At 41.9% G+C, this 24020-nt stretch overlaps 3 protein-coding genes across 4 annotated transcripts; 1 reads left to right on the top strand and 2 right to left on the bottom strand.

Annotated features, from left to right (window-relative positions):
• Nucleotides 1-1801: 1801 nt before the first annotated feature.
• LOC115757060 (RPM1-interacting protein 4-like) lies at nucleotides 1802-3701 on the bottom strand. 2 transcript variants are annotated; one of them, XM_030697150.2, is made up of 4 exons: nucleotides 3345-3701; nucleotides 2466-2828; nucleotides 2084-2284; nucleotides 1802-1905 (listed from the first exon to the last, which is right to left on the bottom strand). In XM_030697150.2, the coding sequence occupies exons 1-4, from the start codon at nucleotides 3558-3560 to the stop codon at nucleotides 1825-1827; spliced, it is 861 nt and encodes a 286-aa protein (XP_030553010.1). In that variant the 5' UTR covers nucleotides 3561-3701; the 3' UTR covers nucleotides 1802-1824. The 2 variants fall into 2 exon arrangements, with proteins under 2 accessions (XP_030553010.1, XP_030553009.1); XM_030697149.2 differs by lacking the exon at nucleotides 1802-1905 and having other exon boundaries at nucleotides 1960-2284.
• Nucleotides 3702-5715: 2014 nt separating this feature from the next.
• Nucleotides 5716-8041, bottom strand: LOC115757058. The gene is made up of 4 exons (XM_030697144.2): nucleotides 7379-8041; nucleotides 6631-7080; nucleotides 6229-6532; nucleotides 5716-6128 (listed from the first exon to the last, which is right to left on the bottom strand). Exons 1-4 carry the CDS (start codon nucleotides 7772-7774, stop codon nucleotides 5992-5994), a joined length of 1287 nt encoding a protein of 428 aa, XP_030553004.2. The 5' UTR covers nucleotides 7775-8041; the 3' UTR covers nucleotides 5716-5991.
• A 6231-nt stretch (nucleotides 8042-14272) lies between these two features.
• On the top strand, nucleotides 14273-19390 carry LOC115757059 (ubiquinol oxidase 4, chloroplastic/chromoplastic). The gene is made up of 9 exons (XM_030697147.2): nucleotides 14273-14556; nucleotides 16458-16653; nucleotides 16914-17007; nucleotides 17284-17399; nucleotides 17532-17640; nucleotides 17936-18004; nucleotides 18460-18531; nucleotides 18634-18681; nucleotides 19048-19390. The coding sequence occupies exons 1-9, from the start codon at nucleotides 14414-14416 to the stop codon at nucleotides 19263-19265; spliced, it is 1065 nt and encodes a 354-aa protein (XP_030553007.1). The 5' UTR covers nucleotides 14273-14413; the 3' UTR covers nucleotides 19266-19390.
• The last annotated feature ends 4630 nt before the right edge of the window (nucleotides 19391-24020 follow it).

Below are 24020 nucleotides of genomic sequence, written 5' to 3' on the forward strand. Positions count from 1 at the left end.
CAAACATCCGAGAAAACACGACTCCGCATATGTCATAACTTTCTTGCACGTTTGCTCGAGTGTCGGAGATGCTGCTCACTCAAAACTCCGATTATTTCGCAATAAATAAATAATTTTTAAAAATAATCGTTTATATAGTTAAAAATAATAAATTAATAAAAATATTTTCACCGTCAATAATAATTTATATATAAATATCTTTCGATATATTTTTTTTTTTTTCATTCAGTTTTGTAAATGACGTGAGCGATCATTTTTTTAAATATTTTTTCAAATTATACATTTTTCGCTATACAAATTGAACCTTTGCTTAGTATATGTTCAAACGATCACTTCAATGATGTAACTCTCTCGGACAACATTCACTACAAGCACCGAAAATCCGACGTGGCTCGACACTTGTGATGAATTTTTTTTTATTTATATTATGACACTTAATTGATCGATTGAAAGCACGACACTCAAATGAAACAATCATTACACTCAAATGATCGGTTGAAAGGTTATAGTATTTAAATAAGTGATGTACGAACGTTACGACACTTGTGGTTGTGGGTGTTCTTATTCCTCAAATATTTACGAAAAAAAGTCCTTAAATTTGGTTTCGTATCTTACACTTAAAAAAAAAAAATCGTACTATGTTTATTAATTCGGTCGATTTTCTAACGTCCCGACAAGAGGAAAAAATTTGAGAGGCGACGAATGTTATGTGCCGGCCTTTATTGGAGGCATATGCTCTAGCCTAACTAGAACGATTTCTCCAAGATTAGTCTCAATGTCAAACTATGAGACCCACAAAATTATAATAACTCTGACTTCATCTTAATCGTCACCGCCGCTGTAACAAATCGCCTGACGGCACTGAGAGGCGACGGTTAACCACATAAGCATGGCAGAGGTGGCGGTGACGGTTCGGACACGGCCGGTGGTGACAACCGCTTAGGTAGTGTCAAATCCAAGGGAGCTCAAGCGAAGAAGGGTGACACTGGAAAGCCGCAACTCGGCGAGAGTTCCGGTCCAGGCCCTCTGATCCAACCGGCGAGCTCAGCAGCAACCGCTGTTGTCCTCCTCCTCCTGCGGCGGCCACCCGTGGTCAGGGCAACATTCTTCCTCTACCCAAAAGGGTGTCCAAATGATAGTGATTGGCCATGCCGCCAGGCTCATTGCTTACGTCGGAGTGGAGGGCAAGCTCCTCCACTCTCCAGCGGCCACAATCGCGCGTTGGTGGTTTTGTGCCGCTACTGGCATGTTCGCCGAGGTTGGTGCGAGGAAACGATATAAACGATCACTTTTTTCTTCGCTTTTTGTGTTACTTCTCTCTTCGCCGTGCACTCAATATAATCACTGTAAGTCAGCTCTCGTCTCCGGATTAAGTCCGCCCTGCTTGTCCGTCGACAACCAAGCTATTCATCAAAGCATGCGATGTTCAAGAAAAATGATTTCCTTTCAATATGAGCCCCTGAACTACATCGAATTCGAATCGAACAAGAAGCTTCGTGCTGTCGAGGTAGAAAATTCGCTGTCCTGCCTACTCGTCGACCCTTATGGTTCGTGTTCAACCGTTTTTTGCGGATTATCAACTGTCGCATTTTGCGCTTCAGGTGTCACAAGTCTTATCGAAGTCGAAAGTATCAATCACAAAAGAGCTGGACGAGTAAAAGTTACAATTGGCAAATTCATCCTCACATTGTTTACATTGATATCAGATGATTCTTTTCTTTTCCTACTGAATGACATGAAAACGGAGAATGTGCCTAAGGTTCCAGTTCCAACCAGGTCGATCTTAATCATCGGTCCGTCTGTGGTTTCCCTTTCGTGACAGCACTAAGATCGTGGTTTATCGGCCTGGGGATGTCTGGCAGAATCTCGTGAACAACTGTTTCCCGAAAACACACAGCAGTAAGTCTGCAGAAGAATAAGCGGACCGATGTCACGAACTAGAATTGCGAAAACACTGATGTCTCGAGGGTGTTTTCGATCGGATACCAAGATAGTACTATCAACTTAGATTTCTGAAACGAGTTTTGAATTGGTTGCACAAACAGCCTTCACCTGCTTGCAATACTAATTCAAGAAATGCTACCTTGAATAGGTAAGGAAGGAATCGCTCCTTGGTTGGACTATCTGAGTAACTGGTCGGAATCGAGAGCACCAGTTGGGAGTTGGAGGAGGCGCTCTCTTTCTCTTCCTTTATGCGGTCGAACCTCTCCGTGTAGCCTTCTCCTGAATTCGGATCGGTCTCGTCCCAGTCGCTGAACACCGGCACGGGTGTTGCTCCGAGATGCTGCCACTCGAAAGAAAGGTAATAAGCATCATTTGGTCCCTCAACAATATAGCTTCATGCAAGGAAAATGCAAAAAGGATAAGAATTGAAGTGAGAAATCTCTGTCATGTCATAATCAGTCTTGGAAATGTTTTCTCCAAAAATTTTTGGGCTGACGCGACGCAAACAGGGCGGTACTTACAGAGTAATCCACTGGTTGATCTCTGTTCCTCTGTCCTGAGGATCCTGAGCTTCTTTGCAGTGATGGCGAGAAGCCTTTTTTTGCACCGAAGCTCTTTCTCTTTAGTTCATCGGATAAGCTCCTCCTGTGAGAACGGGCACTGCCGGTGCCGTGTTGTTTTTGGGACGAACTCCATTTGGTCGAACTCGAACGGAAGAAACCACAAGTCCCTCCCGTCCTCCATGAGAAGGCGCCTGGATTCTCCTCAGGGTCGTTTGGATTCGTCTTTGTGCTGGTTTTGTCTCGGTAGGCGCTCCCAGAAGATGCTGCGTGTCGAATCCTAACATTGCTCAAGTCGCCGTGTTTGGGAGCACGCGAGCGTTTCTGGGGGCCAATTCATGTCTAAGGTTGATTGCTTGCAACTCGAGAGCATGAAACCACAATTTCCTCAAAGAACAAAGCATGCAAACTACAAGAAACAGATCTGTGCAGCATTCCAATATACTCGAAGTGCAGCTTATCTAGATGCGGTGAGACCGCGCATCATGCAAAGGCCAAAACCAGGACATAACTTAACGAGAACACGATGGTTAAACATTTGACATCGGGTCCTAGATGTCAGGGAAATAATGTTGTGCTGAGAATCAATATCAGTTTTCTTCTGTTCATGCCCTGAATTTAGGTGATGTTTGTGGATCAGTTAACTTATAAAGTCACGAAGCTTCTTTGCGTTCTGACCGAACCATGATCAAATCTCCAATTAGAGAGATGACCTTCATTCCCTACAGATTCAATTCCCGGCATGTTCTGATTGCTTTCTAAGGCAGAAGCTTATCGATACAGCGAAAGAATACTTGGTATTTACTGTACAGTATCTTCTGAATCATGAAGGAAACTTACAGGATGATCACAAGGATCGCTTGCATTCCTTTCTCTCGAGTACCTCCCACCTCGTTGCATTGTTGAAGACAGGCCATGAGCGTAACCTGCTTTTGGTTGGTCAGAATGGCTCCTTCTATGGGCACCGGCACTTACTTGGCCGACTTGTCTTTTCGTGGATGAAACGGCTTGAACTGAACGGAAAATCCTTTCCACGTCGCCAACGGGTCCAGGCATGAAGGCCTCTGGATTCTCCTCAGGGTCATTAGGATTTATCCTAACTCCGGCTTTCTCATGGCGTGCATTATCGAAGTAGGCCGTGTATCCAACATCGTCGCTGCCCTCGTCCCAGCTGCCGAATTTTGGGACGTGGGAGCGATGCTGAGGCTGAATTTGCAGAGATGGTTATTCAACAAAAGGAACGTGCACAACAACATTGGTCTAATAGAAGAAGAGCAAACAATTACAAATCATAGTTGAATATTCTTTTCGAGCAGAAGTCACCGTGCGGTTAATCTAAGAGTCTGATCAAAATGCAAACAAGCTTGTGCAAGATCAATGTGCACAAGTTCATACATAAGTTAGCTTTAAGTTTACCCGCGCTGTCTAGGCGTGCAAACTGGCATTTCCTGGTCACTGCAGGGTAAAAAAGGCACGCAAATCCTACCCGCCAATCACAAATAAACAATTCTGGCAACGTGAACCTGTGATATGGAATAGTTTCGACCTTGAAATTGACCTCAAACACACACATTGGATGCGGAATTTTGTTGACCTTGGTGCGAGGTTTACCATTATAAATTACCAGAGTCCCTAATAGACCCAAATCAGAAGTTATGGCTGTTAAACATCACACTATGTTCTTGGCTCTTTCGTCCATGGCTCAGTATAGGGACTCTTCTAGGACAATGCTCCATATGCTTTGGTTTCCATTGGCTTTCAATTTGTTGAGAAACGGTATCGAAAATTTTTCCAGATGGGATCTAAATAGGCATGTGCAAGTTCAACTGAGTTTAATGTTTCATGTCCTTAAACTTGAGCAAGTGGAGCAATAAATTCAATTGATCACCGGCTTCGAATAACCACGATAGTACCATCGGCTGGCTACTTAATAAGCAACACAGGCAGAAGAAATCAGAATCAAACATGGAAGATCTAATTCAAGGGCAGTTGACAGACGGACGCAGAACGATGATGCTAAGATGACCGTACACTTTGCATTGCTAGCAAAGTACTAATTTCTGATCTCAGAGCACTGGAAAAAAAAAAAAAGGATGCCGATCAACTCGAGAGACTACTTACAGACATTGCAGAAGTCGTCTGTGCTTCCTGACTTCCACAGGAGGACTCACCATGATTTAAGAGAATCAATTTTACATGTTCTGGACTAGATTCAACTTTGGCTATATCAGACAATGAATTTTTCTTCGATGATTCCACTACGGATGTCTTTGTTGCCAAGTCGCATATTCCTTGTGACATCTTGTTAACCTTGAAACATTTCCATTTTCATGCCCTCTTGTTCTTGTGTAATCAGTAAAGACAGTAACAAAGCGAAAAAGGACAAAAGAAACTGAAAAAAACAAACTGCTGAAGACCGCAAATGACGGATTCAAAACTTAATGGACGGTGACTTCTATTTATGGTCTGAATGCCGATTTTGTTTTCTCCATATTCTCATGGCGCGGCGAATGGTACTGGTTGGTCTAACAATCTGCAAATCATTTGGTCGATTTGTTTATGGAGGCATTCCCAGGTGACTCCATTAATAAACAATGTGGCACTAGCAGTGTGTCCCCTTTTCGTCTGCTTCGCCTTTGTTTTCATGAAATCCGAGAGGCTTTTCGCGCATGATCTTTAAAGCACTGATGTTATCTGAACTCCAAAACAACGCAAGGAGCTAGAACGATGCTTTTCATGAAGAATCCGATTCTTCGGGTACAACGCAGACATAACTATTCAGATCCCTTGAGCATGGTTAGAAAATACTTGTATTGCTCTGCTGTTATTCCATTCAGCACAGCCAAATAGCACGTGTATTTCAAGAGCAAAGCAAGTTCTGTGAGCCGAGCCGGAACACAGTCATAACTGTTTTGATTTGCTCGTCTGTGACTTGCACGACATTCAGTGCTGTCATCACTGATCACCATCTTTCGGCTCTCGTGACTGCTATTTATCGGTACCTTTAACTTCAGATTGAAGTCTCAGAGCTACCTTGTGATTCATTTTCTTTTGGCTATCCTCAGAGATCCTGTGCTAAACTGGAAGTTCACATGAAGTTCAAGGGAAGTGTTAAATCCGCCAAGAGTCTTGTGACCCTGAATAATGAGTGGTCTTACTTGTGTTGGCCCTACACGTGAATCTGATCATAGTGGAAGTCAAGACAGACAGATAATCTACCTAAACACAAGTGCACTTTCTTAATTCAGATTGATGAAATTTCTTCTTAAGCCGACTCTCGAACCCGAGAACTACCGCAGTTGGGAGGCAGTGCAAAAGAGAATCGACAGTGGACTTTACTTTATACAGAAACAATCTATTCCTGAAAGTTGTATATCATAGGAACTCTCATGACCCTGTACGCTATACATCCCAGACCAGGCCAAAATCTAGAATGTGGGTCGAGCGCGACAATACCATTTTCCAACTCCTTCGTTTTCGAGCAAGATCAGGAGATACCGATCGTCTTGTTCAGCAACCATAGGAAAAGAGCGAGGTCGATCGCGAATATGGTGTGAAGGTAAGTCCTGTCGAGCATAGAGCCGTAAACTGTAATTCCTGCTTTGTTGTTCTCTAGGTATGTCACTGCAAGATATGTCACTCAACTTCATTAGGGCTATTCTTATTTAAGATGGAATTAGACTAGGACTAAAGAAAAGAACTCTTCCATAGTTTTCCTTCTCACCTAAAGCTTGCCTCTTGTGGAACGAGATGGTGTGTGCGTAGATCGGCATTATTCTGGCATTGTTGAGATCGTCATCGCCGTCTCCTTCTTCTTCTTCGGATTCCCACTCTGCATCCACGGGGAAAACATGGGTGGAAGCTACCTGAGTTGTGGGCGTCTCTCCATCGTTCTCGTCAAACGAGTTAATCGTCGCACAGATGTGCCACTTCGCCGCAAGTCCGGTGATGGACTGTGCTTTGTGAGTGACCTTGGTCGCACTGCGCAGGCATATGAAGAGGCCCGTGAGCAGGCTGATAGAACATAGCTGTTGTGACACAGAAAATAACAATGTTATGCTGTCAGCAGACTAGTAATTATTCCCAAATCGAAGACAAAATCGGGTTTTGGTGAGAGAGAGATTACTGAAAGCTCTCCAGCTTTGAAGATATTCGCGTTAGCGCCAGAACGGGTGATCATAAGCAAGGAAGTGAACTGGCTCGCCGTGATCAATATGAGGGACGATAGGAGGAATGCTCGGAAGCGGTGGCTTATGATCCTGAGAGTCCTCCTGAACCGGAGATGCTCCTTCAAGATCGACACCACCTCAGTTTCCTTCTGGAAGACTTCCGCAAATTCCTCCAGTCTGAGGATCTGCAGGTAGCAAATCAGCTGGTAGAGGACGCACACGAGGATGAAAACCGCGGTCCGGTAGAGCCACGAGAGCAGCTCCAACGTGCAAGCCATGGTGTCGCTCACGTAGAGATTGCCGTAATAAGGAATGGTGGTGGATCCGGAGATGAACCACCAGAGCTTGTAGGCCGTCTCGACAGCGAAACATGGGAAAACAAACCAGGACCACAGCTTGACTGATCTCTGCAAACATTAAGAATGCTCAACTAAATTCAAAATCGCGCCTTTTAATAGCATCATCGAAAGCTTGTTCGGTCATTAATTCTTGGACTTTGATGATGATCTAACTTAGAAATTCCTCAATCAGCAAATTCAAATGCAACAGTAACACTTAGAAATTCTTCGACTTTGATGATGATCTAACTAACACATATCCAGGGACAATTCCAACACACATGAAAAGAGCAAGGCCAATTGCCAATCTATTAAAACTGTTGGTCATCAAGAACAGAACGACAATCAAAGTCGAATCGACATGTACCTGAAGCTGCTGCGAGTATCCGTGCCGAACATTCTCGCTCGAGTCGCACAGCTTATCGAGAAACAAGAACTTCCTGATCCCGTACTTGCGAGACCACCGCGACAGGCAGACGAAAGATATCGCCGCGAACAGAGAGAGCGATATCTGCACCGGCACGTGATAAGGCCGCTGGTGGTCCGCATCGCAGCTTGAGCACTGGAGCAGGAAATGCGAGGCCAACGGCACAGCGACGGTGAAGAGGAAGAAGACGGACCACGACAGCCCTGCCCGCCACAGATTGGACTGATCGAGGCACACCCACTTGAAGCAGGAAACTAATCTGTTCAGCTCGACAGGCTCGAAATAGCCCGAGATCACCTTGCTCCGCGGCACGAACGCTTGCCCTTCATCTTCCATGGCGGGGAAGGGAAGAAGACTTCATGTGACCGGTGGAACGATCCGAGATTTACGTGATGATGAGACGATGATGGACTGAATCTTTTCAGAGTACGATCAGAGAGGGTGGCGGTTGGGATCCATGTGAAGCAGAGAAAAGCTACAGCTGCGGGGCGATCTCCGTTTTGTTTATTGGTTTTGCTTTCATCTTCAAACGCTACGTGGTTAGCGGACGGTGATTTCTCGGGTCGCTGTCAAGAGGGAGCCGAGCCAACATCAAAGCTGGCTGTTGTCGCCATTGGAACTTTTTTTGGCTCTTGATTGGAATGGTGTCTGAAACTGAAAGGAGGTTTCTAACGTACGTAGCCCAACAACTGGACCTGACAAATGGATACGTCGGGTCGGATTTGGATCCAGTCATAAGCGGTTCGATTCAAATAAACACGTTCAATCCGTTTATGATCTCATTTATTATAATACGGATTTAGTGATCCATACCAGTTCCAACCCATATCCAACTTGTTACTCGATCCAATTCGTATTGCTAGAATATTTTCATATTTAACGCAATCTAAAAAAATTAAATTATTAGAAATTAGAAATTTATAAGAAACAAGTTTTTTGTATTGACCAAGGAGAGTATAGATTCTCCATGTACCGTCGTATCATAATCGTGGGTCCTCGTCGCGTAGCGACAAGTTATGTCGATCTTGAAGACATGATTTGAACAATGACCTACCGCATTCGAGATAAGGCCTTAATCACTCAATCAATTCACAAGATAAGAAGCACTTATCAATTTTAGATTTTTGTCGGAAGATTTTGTGAAGAAGCCTATCTCCATTAGTAACATTAACCGTTAAAAATCTTAATTTTGAAACAGTTCAAGGTAAATGAAATCTCCAAGAGAAAAGTTACGCAATGAAGTACGCACGAAGGAACATGGTAGGCCCCTGATTCACGCGGGGGGGCTCAGAGCATGTATGTGTCTGTCCCAAAAGGAAAAATATTAAGACAAGTTTAGTTTGATGTTTCGAAATTATTGATGAAACAGCTTTGAAAAAGTCAAACTGAGGAGGAGGGTGACTCACTCACTCACTCAACTGCTTCGCCGATGGTCAACTCACGGCACGACACTTGTCTAACGATGGTGGAACAAAATAAAAAAAGCTTTGCCCGTCCCAGAGTTTCCGCCGCAACTGGTATTTGGACGGCGAGTCTTATATTGGTAGCTTTGTCTTGTATGATTTGATGAGGCCTAGTAATGTCGGACGACTTGGTTCTTCTTAAGCTACATGTAGGCCTTTTTGAGTTTGAGTTGGTGCCCATCTGGTATCAAGTTATCTACTAGAAGTTGAGATGCACGCTTAAATTGGGTTAAAAAAAAATCTTATTTGGAAAAAAATGATGTGATTTGGAGTATTTAATATATCTTAATTGATCCATGACTTATTGATTTAAGTTTGTGAGTGAAGGTGGATCCAATTAATTATGTTGACTCCCTTAGTGATCTTCTCGGACAAAGGTCTGCTGCATGCTCCCGAAAAATGGTATTAACGTGATTTTCAGGCAACCTTCTTGGTTCGGCCCGATGAAAGAAACCCGAGTGAAGGGAGGAGTTGTGGTGTAGCAACGCAGTCCAATGGATGGCGGTTGCACGGTTCGATTTGGAGAGAGAGATTAGGGATGAAGGTGCGCGTTGCCAAAGTTGCAATCCTTAGAAGGCTACTGATTGGAGATTCAAGATTGGAAATGTCGGTGCGTAAAAATACTTGAACTAAATTAGAGCAGACGTAATGTTGAATTCACATACATGCGAGGGGAAGATTATCGGGATATACATGTGAGTTGTATTAGAAAAAGTCTCATGTCAAAATAATTGATGTTGTGTGAAGTAATTAATCAAAGTTGGCTCATAACTCGATGGCTTGAACTTTTGAGTTAATGTGAGTCCAATTAGATATTGATGAATTTGGATTTGGATTTTCTTGATGATCTCCCCGGATGAAAGTATCGAAATTTTCTTGGGCACTCCAATACTAGAAACCTACTCCGGAGATAAGAGAAGGTAAGATGACACTATCTATAAGGAATTATTTGTCTCACAAAGTTCCTAACGGGTTATCGGTAAAAATCCTTCAAAATACAATAAAGTCTCGAAATGAAAATACCATATAGCAATTATGATATTTCTCCAAGAATTCTAACAGAGAAACAATAAAAAAAAATTGTTGTATTTCTCTTTTGGAAAGATAGAAACATGGAGGAAGAAGATGTTAATAATGAATAGAGTCATTAGTTTTAAAATAGTGAAAAGAACACAACTTTTTATGTTATTCCAAATAAAACACATCTTCTCACAACTTTCCATGTTCGAAAAAAATTGTAATCGGACATAACTGTTCATGTCCAAAAACCACAAATTAGGACACAATCTTTCATGTCCGAAAATCGTCATGTCCGAAAATTTGCAGTCTTTCAAAGGTTGTAACACCCTATAATAACCATTAGACATAACTAATTAATTAAAAAATCGGAATTAAAATTAATAAAAATGACTCACATTGTTTCGCTAGGGGACAAAAGCTAATTTATTATTATTATTTTAAAAATAAAGAAAATCATCATTAATTAATGTCAATTCTGATCTGCGATTGCACAAAAATTTCAAGTGTTAAGTGCACCTAATAATCGCGCACCCATATGCGGATATAGTAAGGTCTAGACCACTTAACCAATTTCTCTATTTGAAGTCTAAAATGGCCTTTCACTTATAAAAGTGTCTTATACTTTCGACGCAAGGAAAATGCGTCGTTTTGTTGGTTTCACAAACAAAAATCAACACATCCAACACAGGTACACACGTCTCGTCACATCATAATCGTAGATACAAGTCGCATCGGTCTTGAAGACATGATTCGAATATTGACCCACCGCAATTCAAAATGAGGCCTGAGCCACTCAACATGTTCACAAGATAAGAAACACTTAGGAGGCCCTTGATTCGCGAGGGGGTCAGAGCATGTTTGTGTTTGTCCCGTAAGAAAAATATTAAGACAAGTTTAATTTGATGTTTCGGATTTATTGATGAAAAAGGTTAAAAAGTCAAACTGAGGAGGAGGGTAACTCGCTCGCTCACTCAACTGCGGCGCCGACGGTCAACTGACGGCACGACACCTGTCTTGTCGTGATGGCGAAACAAAAAAGATTGCCTCCCACAATTAAGGTTCCGTGTCCATGGTTTCCGCCGCAACTGGCATCGGACGGCGGGTTTTTATATTGGCAGCTTCGTCTTGTTTGACTTCATGGGTAATACTGTGCAGCTTGGTTCTTCCCGATCTCATCCTTCTTAAGCTGCATGCATGCTTTTTGGGCTGGAGTCGAAGCCCATCTCCTATATTAGATTTAAAAATACACGCTTGAGTTGTATAACAAGAAATTTCATTTAAAAAAAATGAATGTAGTTTGAAGTAGTTAATATGTCTTAATCGATGCATAACTCATGTGCTTAATTTTTTTTCGATAAGTTTGGGTATAATTAGATATGCTGGCTATCATGAAAACGGCTCTCTCTTGGTGATTTTCCTAAATTAAAGTATCATGTTTCTGCTGCACATTCTCAACAAATGATATTGATGTGGTTTTCGAGGAGCTTTCATGGTTCGGTCTGACAAAATAGACCTGAGTAAAGGTGGGCATTGTGGTGTAGTAATGCAGTCCGATGGATGGCGATTTCATGGTTCGGTATGGATTTAAAGTGCCCTCTTTATTTTAAAAGAGAGCCTCACCAAAGGTATTTTCGTCATGGTCCTGAGATTTTATCGAAAATGCGAAATCAACTACAACTCTTATTATTTTGTAAGTCACGTTTCGGGAACTATGCGGTGATATGAGCTTCCTATACGTAAGAGCTCGATCGTGCAATTCGCATTCCTCGTTGACCAATGCCTAGTGATGCTATAGTACGCATCCCCCGAATGGTTCTCTAACAACTGTCTCGAATTTTGAATTTGTTAAGTTTGATCGGTCGGTGAAAACTCAGGTGTCAACAATGCGTAATTCACTTTCTCTGGTTTGTAGATCAAGAGTTAAAAGAGACTTCAAAGTTGCTCGTGGATAACAAATACGCCAGCGCGGTCTTTGCTTGAATGGGCTTTCGGTATTCGATGTTGCACTTGAATAGCTTCCCGGGCTTTGGACATCTTTGCGCCGTGTCTTGCTTCGGGCCTCTTCAAGTGGCTAGTCCCACTTGAGGATTCGCCTGGCAATTGGTTGTCACACGCTATGCCGACAACCTTCTTAACATCATTGGCAATGGTCGCGAGCCAAAATGTCCTCTTAGACATCAGAAATTCTTCTTTGTGAAGCCGTCGCCGTAGTTACATGGCGATTTTCTTCGAGGTAGGGGTTTTGTACGAGGAAGTAAGGGTGATCGGATCCAGATTCGGGTCGGATCCACCCAGGAATCAAAATATTAGACTATCTAGTCCTGGAACCGATCCGGTCCGATTCCTAAATGGTCTAATGGAGCCGGTCGCTTGACCTTGAAGTGAAATGACAAGACAAGAGTTATCTCGACAAAGAAATGACGGATTGAAATGAACAAAACTAGCAAACATAATTCGAGATTGAAGACCATGTTCTCGAGCTGCTTTGGCGAGAACTTCCACACGTCCATGGCAAGGACATGCACTCTGGTCGAAGGCTACCTTCGGGATTCCTTTCTCCAAGCACAACTTCGCGATGAGACGAGGTACTTCTTTATCTAAATTACCCTTAAGAAATTAAATAATGATGATGATCGATCCGGTTCGGGCGATTCGGATGGGCAGTTCCACCCCCGAAATTGGGAATCAAACTGAAAATCATTGATTCCAAAAAAATTGAAATTGAAGCCATCCTCCCAAGAATTGGCCGGTTCAGTCCGGTTCGGGTGGCTCCCATTACTCACCTCCTATGGGGAAACGTTGAGGCAGGCCTTAGCTAGCGGCATTTGTCCATGCAACTCCTCCCACTTGTCAAGTTGTTACGTCTCGTCGTCATCCACACTTAGACATTGTTGTCACGAAACTCGCTTGAGGACTCCCTCGACGATTGCACAATGAAGTCCGGATTGCGAAAAATAGTTAGTATTGTCGTTTCCCATTGCGATATGTAAAGCGCAATTGGATTTTTGTAAGGAGAAAGGAGGAAATCAAATTGATCCACCCTTCATATGGTAAAGACTAAAGAGGGTCATGAAGCGTCATGCGGGTGAGGACTAAGGAACGATAATAAATATGAGTTAATACGTCGAGAAATTTCATGCCATAAATTCACTCTAAACTAATTTTTTAACCATAAAAAATCTAAATCGATATATCTATGGCAAGTTTACCCTCTATTAGTTTTCTTTAAATTGAGTTAATTTCACGGAAAATCTCAAACTGATAAATCCGAGATAAACATAGCATAAAAATCTCAAATTAGTACATCCATCAATGGTCACGAGTCATCCAACTTAACAATTTGACTTTAAATTTAACGGAAACTAAGGAAGAGTAAATTTATCATAAGTGTACCAATTTGGGGGGTTTTTAATGGTCAAAGAATTAGTTTAGCTTAAATTTGTCACATGTGCCAATTTGGTATTTTTTGTGAATTGACTCGAAAAATATTTATCAATAGTCTTTTTTTCTCTACAATCACTGCATGAATGACCATCGTTAATTTTGTTATCCAGTGATCACCAAATTAGTGATTCTTGAATTTTTGGGGCCGAGAAATTGGATTGAGGTTGGACCAAACGATTAGGAGGCCAAACCCGAAAAATAAATCGGGCATGAGCCCGCCTATGAGGGCAAATGGGTCTAACTCGGAATGAGCGCAATCGACTTAGGGACCGAGCAACGGCACGTCAATGTTAGGATTAGGCACATAAGCACAATGAAATAAAGATTTGAGGCGAAAAAGAGAAATCAAGGTATAAAATAAAGTCTATGCTAGTTCATCCTTAAAATATGACTATTTCTAAAAAAGGATTTCATTATAATTAGCAACTCTCACATCTATATTACAGCTCAAAAAAAAATTGTATATAATAGTAAGTATTTATAAACTCAAACCGAAACTACCAATAAAATACAACTTCAACCATAAAACCACTCTGCCATTAAGAGGGCGCTACCATCTTGAGACCCCACCAGGGCGGCCCTTGGATCCCCACTCACTCACCTAGGAGTGGGACCCGTGCCTTTTCGTAGATAAGGAGCATGAACTACACTCAAACAGTCAACATGGCTTTGTTCCAATCAGGTTCAGTCGTGCGCCGCCCGGTGACCAAGCCGATACCGCGATTATATCGAAAACTTCTTTGTGTGGTAACCTTATCATTAACAACCTATTAACCTCTTCTTTAATCCAATTCTCACGGCAACCTTATTATTAACGACCTGTTTCATCTCCTCGTAAAAGGGAAGGAAGAAGGAACAGGTCATACATATGACAAATCCCAACTTCCACGAGTCCCTCTGACGACACGAGGGAATATGCGCCTCCAGTTGCAGAGTCTACGAACGACAAGTCCCATTTGGCTTTTGCTTCGAGCTTTTATTTGGTCGATCGCCGCCTCACGGAGCTGCGCACGGAGAGAGCGCAAGTGAGAGCGAGAGAAAGAGAGAGATGGCATCGGCGGCACTCGCCTCGTCGGCGTTCGCGGTGTCGGCGTCGCCGTTGAAGACGCGGGCCCGCAGGAATTCGCCTCCGCTTGGCGCGCAAGATCCTTTGAATTTCAAGCCTCTCTCCTCGCGCGCGCTGGTTCCGAGGTAATCCCGCTTTCATTTTCCGGTGATCTCTCTCCTGGAGATCAGCAGCTTTGGGTGGTCTTTGTCTTGCCCTTCTGTTGCAATTGTTCTGCTCCTTCTGTATGTTTCTTGTTCTTAATGTGAAGAAAATGGAAGTGATTCCTGTGGGTTTTCCTCGTTTTCTTTCTTTCTTCCTTAGAAAGAAAAATGGTGCTAGGGCTCCTTCCTTTGATGTTTAATCACCTCCAAGATTGACCCGAGCCTGAATTTTTCGCTTTGGCCGTTGGCCTTGAATATGCGCCAAGAATGTGGAATAGCTGTAAGGGAATTCTGTCCTTCTTGTTTGCCTTCTCATCTTTAAGACATTGAAGATGATTTCTTGACCGTTTGTGGGGTAACCAAGCATTTTGCCACTTCCACGCATGAAATTGCCCATACAATCTCTCACTGAATTGATGAAGAGCTTTGCCCATTTGTAGCCATGTATATCTGTGTGGCTTATACAATCGAATTTGTTGTCACAATAGCAGTGTATGGTGAAAACTTTATGCAGGAAAATCTAACTATGCAAGATAATGGAGAAAGTGGTCTTTTCTCTCAGCTTCCGATTTCCAATTGTTCTGGAAAGCACATGGATTGGACAGTCCAGTAGACTGTGTTAACTGTGCTAAGGATCTGAATTAAGCTGAAGAATTGCTAAATTAAAGGAGATCGAACAACTTAGTCTCTCAAATATTTGTTGGGAGGGCCATTTACAGTGGACAAAGTCTTATCAGTGCACCTCTATCATGTGTAACTGCCCTTTACCATACTTGCCACTTGGAATCTAAAAAATTAAACGGGCGAAAACTATTTGTGCTGTCAACAAAGCCAAAAAGTCCCAGGATGAGTAAAATTAGGGTCCAAAAGTCCAAACACTCCAGAGGATGCATGATAGAAGATGGAAGAATGTTTTTTCCACTTCTTCTTGACTGAGCATTCCTTGGTTGAGCAACTGGCAATGCATTCGAATGCTGTGATGATGATTTTGTTCCAGAGCAATTAGTGCTACATGTGATGTCATTGTGTGTATTTCGCTATTCTTGGCTAAAAGATAAGTATTTGACCTAACAACTTTGTCATTTGCCAATCAAAAAGCTTGGCAGAATAAGTGGTTATGTATTTGTTGGGCATAACTTCTCTATTATTCATAGACCTTTTGGGTGAGAAATGACACTGGTCATGTGAACTAGGTCATATTCAATTGAGAAAAGAGTTTAAGGTCAAAAGTTTAAAAGAAATCACTCAATCACAACCCTAGTCCTTCGACCAACCTCTCTTCTTGAGGACACAATGGGGTCTTTCCTAAATATTGGAGGCAGGGTTTCCTCGATTGAAATTATTTTAAATGGGAACAATGAGAATTATGCATTTGTTCCAATTATTTCGTTAAATATGTGTTGAGGTATCATATACCTCTGAGTAATAATACTAGGCATTGTTTTCTGGAAATCGTGAATGGTGTCCAGTAACAGCGAAAAACCATGTTTGTCAAGCATGGTGGGTGGCTAGGCCAAGCATACTGAAAAAGAAATTCTTCATCATGGCAAGCAAAAGCATGTACTAAAACATGACAGTGTTGCAATCGCAAATGCTCAAAGCGTACAGACATATGTCATCAATCATGGAAGCCAAATCAATTATGTATAAAGTGGTTGAGCATTTGGTTGGTACATGACGGTGTTGCTCCACCGAATGCCTGGTGGAGCTTATGGCAAAAAATTAGTCGTCATGGCATGCCAAATTTCAAGCAACATCGTCATGTACCAATGCTCCTATGAGTGTCACTTGTATTTACTGTTTTTAGGATTAGTTCAAGATAGGTGATTATTCTTTTTCTTCATCTCAGTGATTTCTTATATATGTTTCTCATGATTCCCTAGAAAATGCTGTCCTGTAAGATCAGCACTTTTGCAAGACAATGACGAGAAAGTAGTCATTGAGGAGTCATTTGAATCAAAGAGCATCTTTGATAAGGAGAGGAATAGAAGCAGTGATGGTACATCTGAGAGTTCTTCTGCCAGCGACCTAGAAAGATGGATTATCAAGCTCGAGCAATCTGTCAATATCTTTCTTACAGTAAGGCCTTCCATCCACCTCTGTAGATGAAGGAGCAAATTGATAGATGCACTATTGATCCAAAATAGTTAGCTTTAGTGTTAAATAAAAAGGTTTCCATTCTGAGAAGGAGAAGACAAAAATGGAGTTTTCAGTCTTGTAGTTATTCTTTCTGGCGTCGTGCCTCAGTTAGTACTTTAGAGATTAAAGGCATTGTAATTTTTCATTTCACAGTTGCACGGATGTTATGCTAATATCTGTAGCTTATAACCTCTTTCCAGGACACGGTGATTAAGATTCTGGATACTTTGTACAGTGATCGGCACTATGCAAGGTTCTTTGTACTGGAAACCATTGCAAGAGTTCCTTATTTTGGTGAGTCGTCAAGCTCATAAAAATAGGACCATGGTTTTTAATTCCATCATATGCTCTATGTCCTGACGACACTGTTTAAATTTTGAGAAAGGTGTTGTGTAATAGTTGAGGCATGCATGAAGTTATCAGAATATTGACTGGACTAACTATGCATTTTGTGTATAAGGAGATGAACTGAAATGACAATTTCACACACCAATGTCAAGAAGTGGGAAGTTTTCTTGTATATGCTCTATAGGAATAATGGTTAACGTCAATTTTTTCTTCTTTTGGCAGCTTTCATGTCAGTTCTACATATGTATGAGAGTTTTGGTTGGTGGAGGAGGGCTGACTATTTGAAAGTCCATTTTGCTGAAAGCTGGAATGAAATGCACCATTTGCTTATCATGGAAGTAATGTCTTTCTATTTGCTTTTTGAATGTATATATCAGATACCGACTTTCTGATAAGAGCTCTGCAAAGCAAACTAAATATCTTTTTGTAAGTTGGTTCAGTTTGTTGATAAGGTTGAGGATTTTATACAGGAATTAGGGGGGAATGCTTGGTGGTTTGACCGCTTTCTTGCCCAACACATTGCCATCTTTTACTACTTGATGACAGTCTTCATGTATGCATTAAGCCCAAGAATGGCATGTAAGTTTGCATATATCTTCTATAGAACTGTCATGCCTTAGTATCTGGAGATTACCGATTGCTCAAAGCCAGTGGCCACTAGAGCATTACTTATATAGTTTAAACTTTGTCATCACATTAATGGAGCCGACAAGTAACTGCTTCAGTTATCATATCTTTTCTCCAGACTAAGTCTTCTCCTGAATGGTGAAAGAGTTCAATTGGGAGGAGAGTGTAGTTGGGGGTTGTTTATGTTGCACATTATCATTTTTCAACAGGTTGAAATGATTATGTATTTGGAATTTCTGTTCTCCAGATCACTTTTCTGAATGTGTAGAGAGCCATGCATTTTCAACTTATGACAAATTTCTCAAGGCCCAAGGAGGTGAGATCAGAAGGTCTTGAAATTTGTTCTTTCATTCAATCCTGATGCAGTTATACATGGATGCAAGGCGGACTTACTCTATCTTAAAGAAAGAACTCATGTAACTGAGGGTTCCTCATTTGAATTGAAAAAAGGAAAAAAGGAAAAAAGGAGGAGGGATGTTCTTATGTGGATGTTTGAGACTGCACATGATGGGTTAGCAATGAGAGTGTTCCATGTTGGAATTTGAATCGCTGAAAAATCACATTGACAGCATGACAGGGAATGGCATTATTTCATTTTTGCCTGACATCACATTCGAGGTTTTGTACAATCTTTAGATCATTTTATGGCAGTCTCGTGGGTGACACCGATCATGTTTTTGCATGAAGCATCCTTGAGAGTAAATTCTAGCCAATATATGCATGATAGATCTGGTTGTGCCTACTGTATTTTGACCAGCAGTTTCATTGCAGAGGAATTGAAAAAGTTGCCTGCACCTGAGGTCGCCGTAAAATACTACACTGGGGATGACATGTACCTGTTTGGTAAGTTCGTTTTATATGTGTTGTCCTATTGCTGTATGGCCAATTTTCTTTGTTTTGTCATTTGTCATGTTAACTATTAACATCTTTCATAAATTTGTTCAGATGAATTTCAAACTTCCAGACCACCTCAGTCTCGGAGGCCAAAAATAGGTAAGTGATTGCTTGCTGCATGTCTGAACCTAAGATTTTTCCTTTTTAGCTCCTACAAGGAACACATATGCTCATGATAAGTAGGTACAGAGTGTCCCATTATATCTAGTCATAAAAAGGTTCAACAGCTTGTCTGGCACACTGTAGGCCGTAGTTTGTTTTTCATGTGAAGGGTGTTAGTGGGGTTGGCAAGACCGTATATGATGTTGTCTATTCCAACTAGTAATAATCAGAGGATACAGGAGCTTGCTGGTGTTTTGGTTGTCCAACTATTATTAGCTTTAAATCTTTCTAAAGAGCATTGAAGATCAATTTTGAATGTATCAGCTGAACTTGGTTTTTTCCTGTATTGTTACTCTTTGTCAGAGAACTTGTACGACGTGTTCCTTAACATCAGAGATGATGAAGCTGAACACTGTAAGACGATGAAGGCATGTCAGACGCATGGGACGCTTCAGTCGCCTCATTCAAACCCAGAGTATGCTTTTGAAGATGACTTGGGTTGCGTACTTCCTCAGGCAGACTGTGAGGGTATTGTTGATTGTATAAAGAAATCTGTTGATCCTTCCCAAAACCAAGGCTAAAAAGGGGAGCGACAAGCTACAATTTTAAGGTTTTGTATAGTTATTGTATAAAGAGACGATATAGCAAAATCATTCCGGATGTCATAGCCGAGAATAATAAATGTCTTTGTGACCCTTTTCCATTATTTTGCACTGTATCTTTGTGAATGGGTGTTCATTTTGTAAGCCCCGGTGCACTACTGTTCGGCCTCTTTTGGTTCACCATGACCAAATTGGTTATCCAATTCTAGGGTGAGCTGATCAAGGTGTAAAAAGAATTCTCGGTGATTTTTATGTCGCACTGTTCGATGATGCGATCAATCCTTCCGTTTGAATGCACTGTTGAAAGCATTGAGTTTCTGTTTCTGATAATTTCCTTGTTAGCACAAGTTCTTCCATTGGGAGATGTAAGTGTGTATTAAGTTCTAGATGCATTTCACATCCCATGGCTTTCACAGTAATGATCTAAGGTTGGATCTACTCTGTTGAATTGAACAGGTCAAGATATGGTGCATAAGGTAGGAGGCAAGTGTTCTTAGCATTTACATGAGAGCAAATGTTTGTTCTGTCAAGTACCAACCTGGATCTAGCACTCATGCTGCGGCTTGTATCTGCTTGTCTCAGTCTATGAATTAACCAATGGATTCCCGTTTAGGACATGAAATTCTAGACAGATCAGCAGGCCTTTTGTGCATTTTTTAGTTAAGTTGTGCTTGTTATAACCTGACTTGACGCTTACCTCAAAACATGCTCAATGCAGCATCTTGATCTTATATGCAACCGAGTAAGTCTCACATCTGGAAGCTCCACAGGTTAGACATATGCGACATCACCGTGGATCGTCGGTGATATTGATGATGGCTCATCTCTCATTGACATATTGTCGGTGTTTCTACACGGGCCATCCCCAATCCTACTGATCGGCATCGGTTTGCTTCTTCTGACAAGAATGAGACTGCTGATGAGGATGCAAGTTCGTATTTTATTTGTGCCGAAGTCTGAAGAACGATAGTTCAGCTATGAGCAGTCGAGGTACGATTAAGGTACGTATAACCTGAATGTTTAGCTTAAGGAAGAAATAATAGAGATTGTCACGAAGGTTGCGCATCAATATGCATGCAGAACTGTTAGGCACACTGGAACGAGATTTTAATGTTAGTCTCTAACTTCCATTTTGAATAGAGAGAGAATTGTTTCTAGCTCCTAAAAAAAATGTTAGTTAATCATCATCATAAGTGAAGCGATAGGCTCAACTATGGGCCGGGCCGGCCGGGTCGGGCCAAAATCCGACGACGGGGCCTGCGGTACTTCCTTGTCTGTTGTCTAACGTTTGTGGCTTCGCAGTATTTGCGCTTTCAACAGTTGGATTTCAAGAAGATGAAGAAGCAAACGGCACCGTACGGCCCCGTTGAGCTGTCAATTCTCCCCCGCTCGACTGTCGTCCTCCGTTTTGGAATCTATTATACGATCGCGATCCCACCTAATCCTTAAAAATTTGGCAAAATGACATCGATGGTCCGTAAACATAAATTATGATCTAACGTGTAACGTGGTTCTCGAACTTTTAATTTGTTCAAAATAATCCATAAACTTTAGCATAATATTCGGTATGGTCCTTGAACTTTTAATATGTTCAAAATAGTCCCTGAATTTTTCGCACATGTTCAATTAATAAAAGGACGGTATTAAACATGTACCAAAAGTCCGGGGATCGTACGAAATAAATTAAGAATTTAATGACACATTACATACTGAATCGAAATTCATGAATCATTTGTCGCATTATGCTATCCCTAAAATTTTCTCGGGCATGTCGGCGTCACGAGTCATGTCCCGACTCTTTCGGCGTGTCCCAAGGGACTCTTGTCGGAAAAGCAAATGACCTTTTGGAAGGAAAAGGCGTCAACGTGCAACTTGTGATCCGCACGGATCATCATCATCTATCTTTCTGAGGAAAGAGATCCGTCTGGGACAAGGAAAGGGAAGTAAGTGTTAGGAGATGGGTCCATCCCCCCGCGGTCGCCGGGTAACTTCGGTGAAGTCGCGATCTTCCACCTACTTACTACGTAAATTCTAAAGCAAAAACCGTACCAAAGCCTCTTTCCGAGTGAGGTCGGGTCGGCCTAGCGTCCGACACACGAGCCGCGAGTATTTGTCGCGATCTCATGCATGGTCCACATTCAAAATCAAGAAAATTACAACATAAAAAAAAAATTGTACTTGTGCCAAATCAGTGGTAAATATTTTGGCAACTTGTCAATTTTGATGGGAAATTACCGACGTGGACGCCTATCGTCCTACTTGGCAAAGCCATCGTGGGCGTAGATAATTTTTTAAAAAAATTTCTTTTCTTTTTTTAATTGTGTCGGCGGCCTCGCAGGCGGCCGAGGCCTAGCTAAGGGCCTTCGCGGCCCCACGTGTCGCAGGCGAGGGCCCAACTATGTGATGTAAGATGACCAATAGTCATGTTAGCAATCTCCAGTCAAAATTGGCCGAAATGACTCAATTGGCAAATTATCAAAAGGTTTAAAACTAAATTTATCAAATTGAAAGGTTTCACACTGAATTGACATATATGGAGTAGGCTTAGTACTTTTTGGTAATTTTTACCATCCGAACCATTCCGCTTGACGTTCAAGTAGCTCTAAAGGTACCACCATGCCGCGGTGGTTCACCCTCAGGACGCCTGAGTTTACTTGCATGGCCAAATTCTCCTTGTCCACTTTCATGCACGCCACGGAGTTGGAAAATGTGGTCAGAACTTTTGCATTCGCGAGCGTGGTGCCCTTTTGCCAGTTGAGCGGCCTTGGCCGAGACCGAGCAGTATCAACATATGCTGGTAGCTGAAAGAGGGATTTTACACTCACTCCATGATAATGATTGTTCCTATGTCAACCTCATATAGTCGAACCGATTCGAAATGAATCAATCGAACGAAAACCGTTAAAGGTTTGGTTCAATTCCACTCTGAGCTTTCGGTTCGGTTCGGTCTTGAGACAATTGAAATCATACTAGTCCTCGGCATAGAGGACCCGAGTGCCCGTGCCCTGTTCCTCAACGCTCGAGCCGGGGTCTATCGAGGCCGCACTCGGGACTCTAGTGCTCGTATTTGGTTTCTCGATTGCTCATGCGCAAGTTACTAGCATTCAAATAGCGTATGTATTTTTAGGAAAATCAAATCAGATTTTTCATACGAAATATCAACAAATATTATCATTTTGAAGAGAGAGAGAGAGAGAGAGAGAGAGAGAATTGTTTCTACTTCTAGCTCCCAAAAATGTTCAGTTAATCATCATCATAAGTGAAGCGATATTCGTCCAAAAAAAAAAAAAGTGAAGCGATAGGCTCAACTATGGGCCGGGCCGGGTCGGGCCAAAATCCCACGACGGAGACTGCGGTACTTCCTTGTCTGTCGTCTACATTCGTGGCTTCCTTGCGCTTTCAATAGTTGGATTTCAAGAAGATGAAGAAGCGAACGGCACCGTATGGGCCCGTTGAGTCGTCGTCGGTTCTCCCCAGCTTATTTGTCGTCCAACATTCGGGAATGTGATCGTGATCCTACCTAATCCTTAAAAATTTGGAAAATTGACATAAATGGTGCATAAAATTTTAGTCCAATGTACAATGCGATCTCTGAATTTTTAATCTATTCAATGTGGTCTCTAAATTTTAGCACAATGTTCAATATGGTTCATGAACTTTCAATTATTCAATGTAATCCCCGAACTTTTGATACATATTTAATGTAATTCCTATGCTGCATGAAAAAGTTTAATAATGTTTCTAATCTTAAATTAATGGAAGAACATACATTAAACATGTACCAAAAGTTCGATAATCACATGAAACAAATTAAGAATCTAAGGATCCTATTATATATTGAGACAAAATTTAGGAATCATTTGTCTCATTATTCGTATAATTTTCTCCAGGCATGTCGGCATCACGAGTCGTGTCCGGACTCTTTCGGCGTGTCCCAAGGAACTCTTGTCGGAAAAGCAAAGGACCCTTCGGAAGTAAAAGGTGTCAGTCATCCGCACGGATCATCATCTATCTTCTTTTCTAGGAAAGAGACGCGTGCGGATTGCGGAGAAGGAAAGGGGAGAGTTGAGAGATGGGGTCCATCCCCCGCGGTCGCCGGTAGCTTCGGTGAAGTCGCGATCTGCCACCGACTTACTACGTAAATTCTAAAGCAAAAACCGTACCAAAGCCTCTTTCCGAGTGAGGTCGGGTCGGCCTAGCGTCCAGCACACGAGCCGCGAGCGTTTGTCGCGATCTCATGCACGGTCCACATTCAAAATCAAGAAAATGACAACAACAAAAAAAAAAAATTATACTTGTGCCAAATCAGTCGGCAACTTGTCGATTTTGATCGGAAATCAGCGACGTGAATGCCTATCGTCCTACTTGGCAAAGCCATCATGGGCGTAGATAATTTTTTAAATGTTTTTCTTTTTTTCTTTTCTTTTTTTTTAATTGTGTCGATGGCTCTCGCAAGCCACCAAGGCCTCTCTAGGGGCCTTCGCGGCCCCCCGTGTCGCAAGCGAGAGCCCAACCGTGTGATGTAAGATAACCGGTATTCACGTTAGCAATTTCCGGTCAAAATGGGCCGAAATGACTCAATTGGCAAATTGTCAAAATGTTTAAGATCAAATTTATCGAATTGAAAGGTTTCACATTGAATTGACACAAATTCAGTAGGTTTAGTGCTTTTTGGTAATTTTTACCATCCGAACCAATACGCTTGACGTTCAAGTAGCTCTAAAGGTACCACCA

Source organism: Rhodamnia argentea, chromosome 3 (assembly GCF_020921035.1).
Source record: "Rhodamnia argentea isolate NSW1041297 chromosome 3, ASM2092103v1, whole genome shotgun sequence".
In the NCBI taxonomy this organism is placed as follows: Eukaryota; Viridiplantae; Streptophyta; class Magnoliopsida; order Myrtales; family Myrtaceae; genus Rhodamnia; species Rhodamnia argentea.

Bases quoted from the DNA above. Each gene is read 5' to 3' on its own strand.
- LOC115757060 (XM_030697149.2), bottom strand. From the start codon at position 3,560: ATGCCTGGACCCGTTGGCGACGTGGAAAGGATTTTCCGTTCAGTTCAA. The intron at 2,829-3,344 runs GTAAGTTTCCTT...ATTGGCCCCCAG, and splicing joins GCGATCCTTGTGATCATCCT to AAACGCTCGCGTGCTCCCAA. The intron at 2,285-2,465 runs GTAAGTACCGCC...TTCGAGTGGCAG, and splicing joins ATCAACCAGTGGATTACTCT to CATCTCGGAGCAACACCCGT.
- LOC115757058 (XM_030697144.2), bottom strand. From the start codon at position 7,774: ATGGAAGATGAAGGGCAAGCGTTCGTGCCGCGGAGCAAGGTGATCTCG. The intron at 7,081-7,378 runs GTACATGTCGAT...TAATGTTTGCAG, and splicing joins GATACTCGCAGCAGCTTCAG to AGATCAGTCAAGCTGTGGTC. The intron at 6,533-6,630 runs GTAATCTCTCTC...GTGTCACAACAG, and splicing joins TCAAAGCTGGAGAGCTTTCA to CTATGTTCTATCAGCCTGCT.
- LOC115757059 (XM_030697147.2), top strand. From the start codon at position 14,414: ATGGCATCGGCGGCACTCGCCTCGTCGGCGTTCGCGGTGTCGGCGTCG. The intron at 14,557-16,457 runs GTAATCCCGCTT...ATGATTCCCTAG, and splicing joins TCGCGCGCGCTGGTTCCGAG to AAAATGCTGTCCTGTAAGAT. The intron at 18,532-18,633 runs GTAAGTTCGTTT...AAATTTGTTCAG, and splicing joins GGATGACATGTACCTGTTTG to ATGAATTTCAAACTTCCAGA.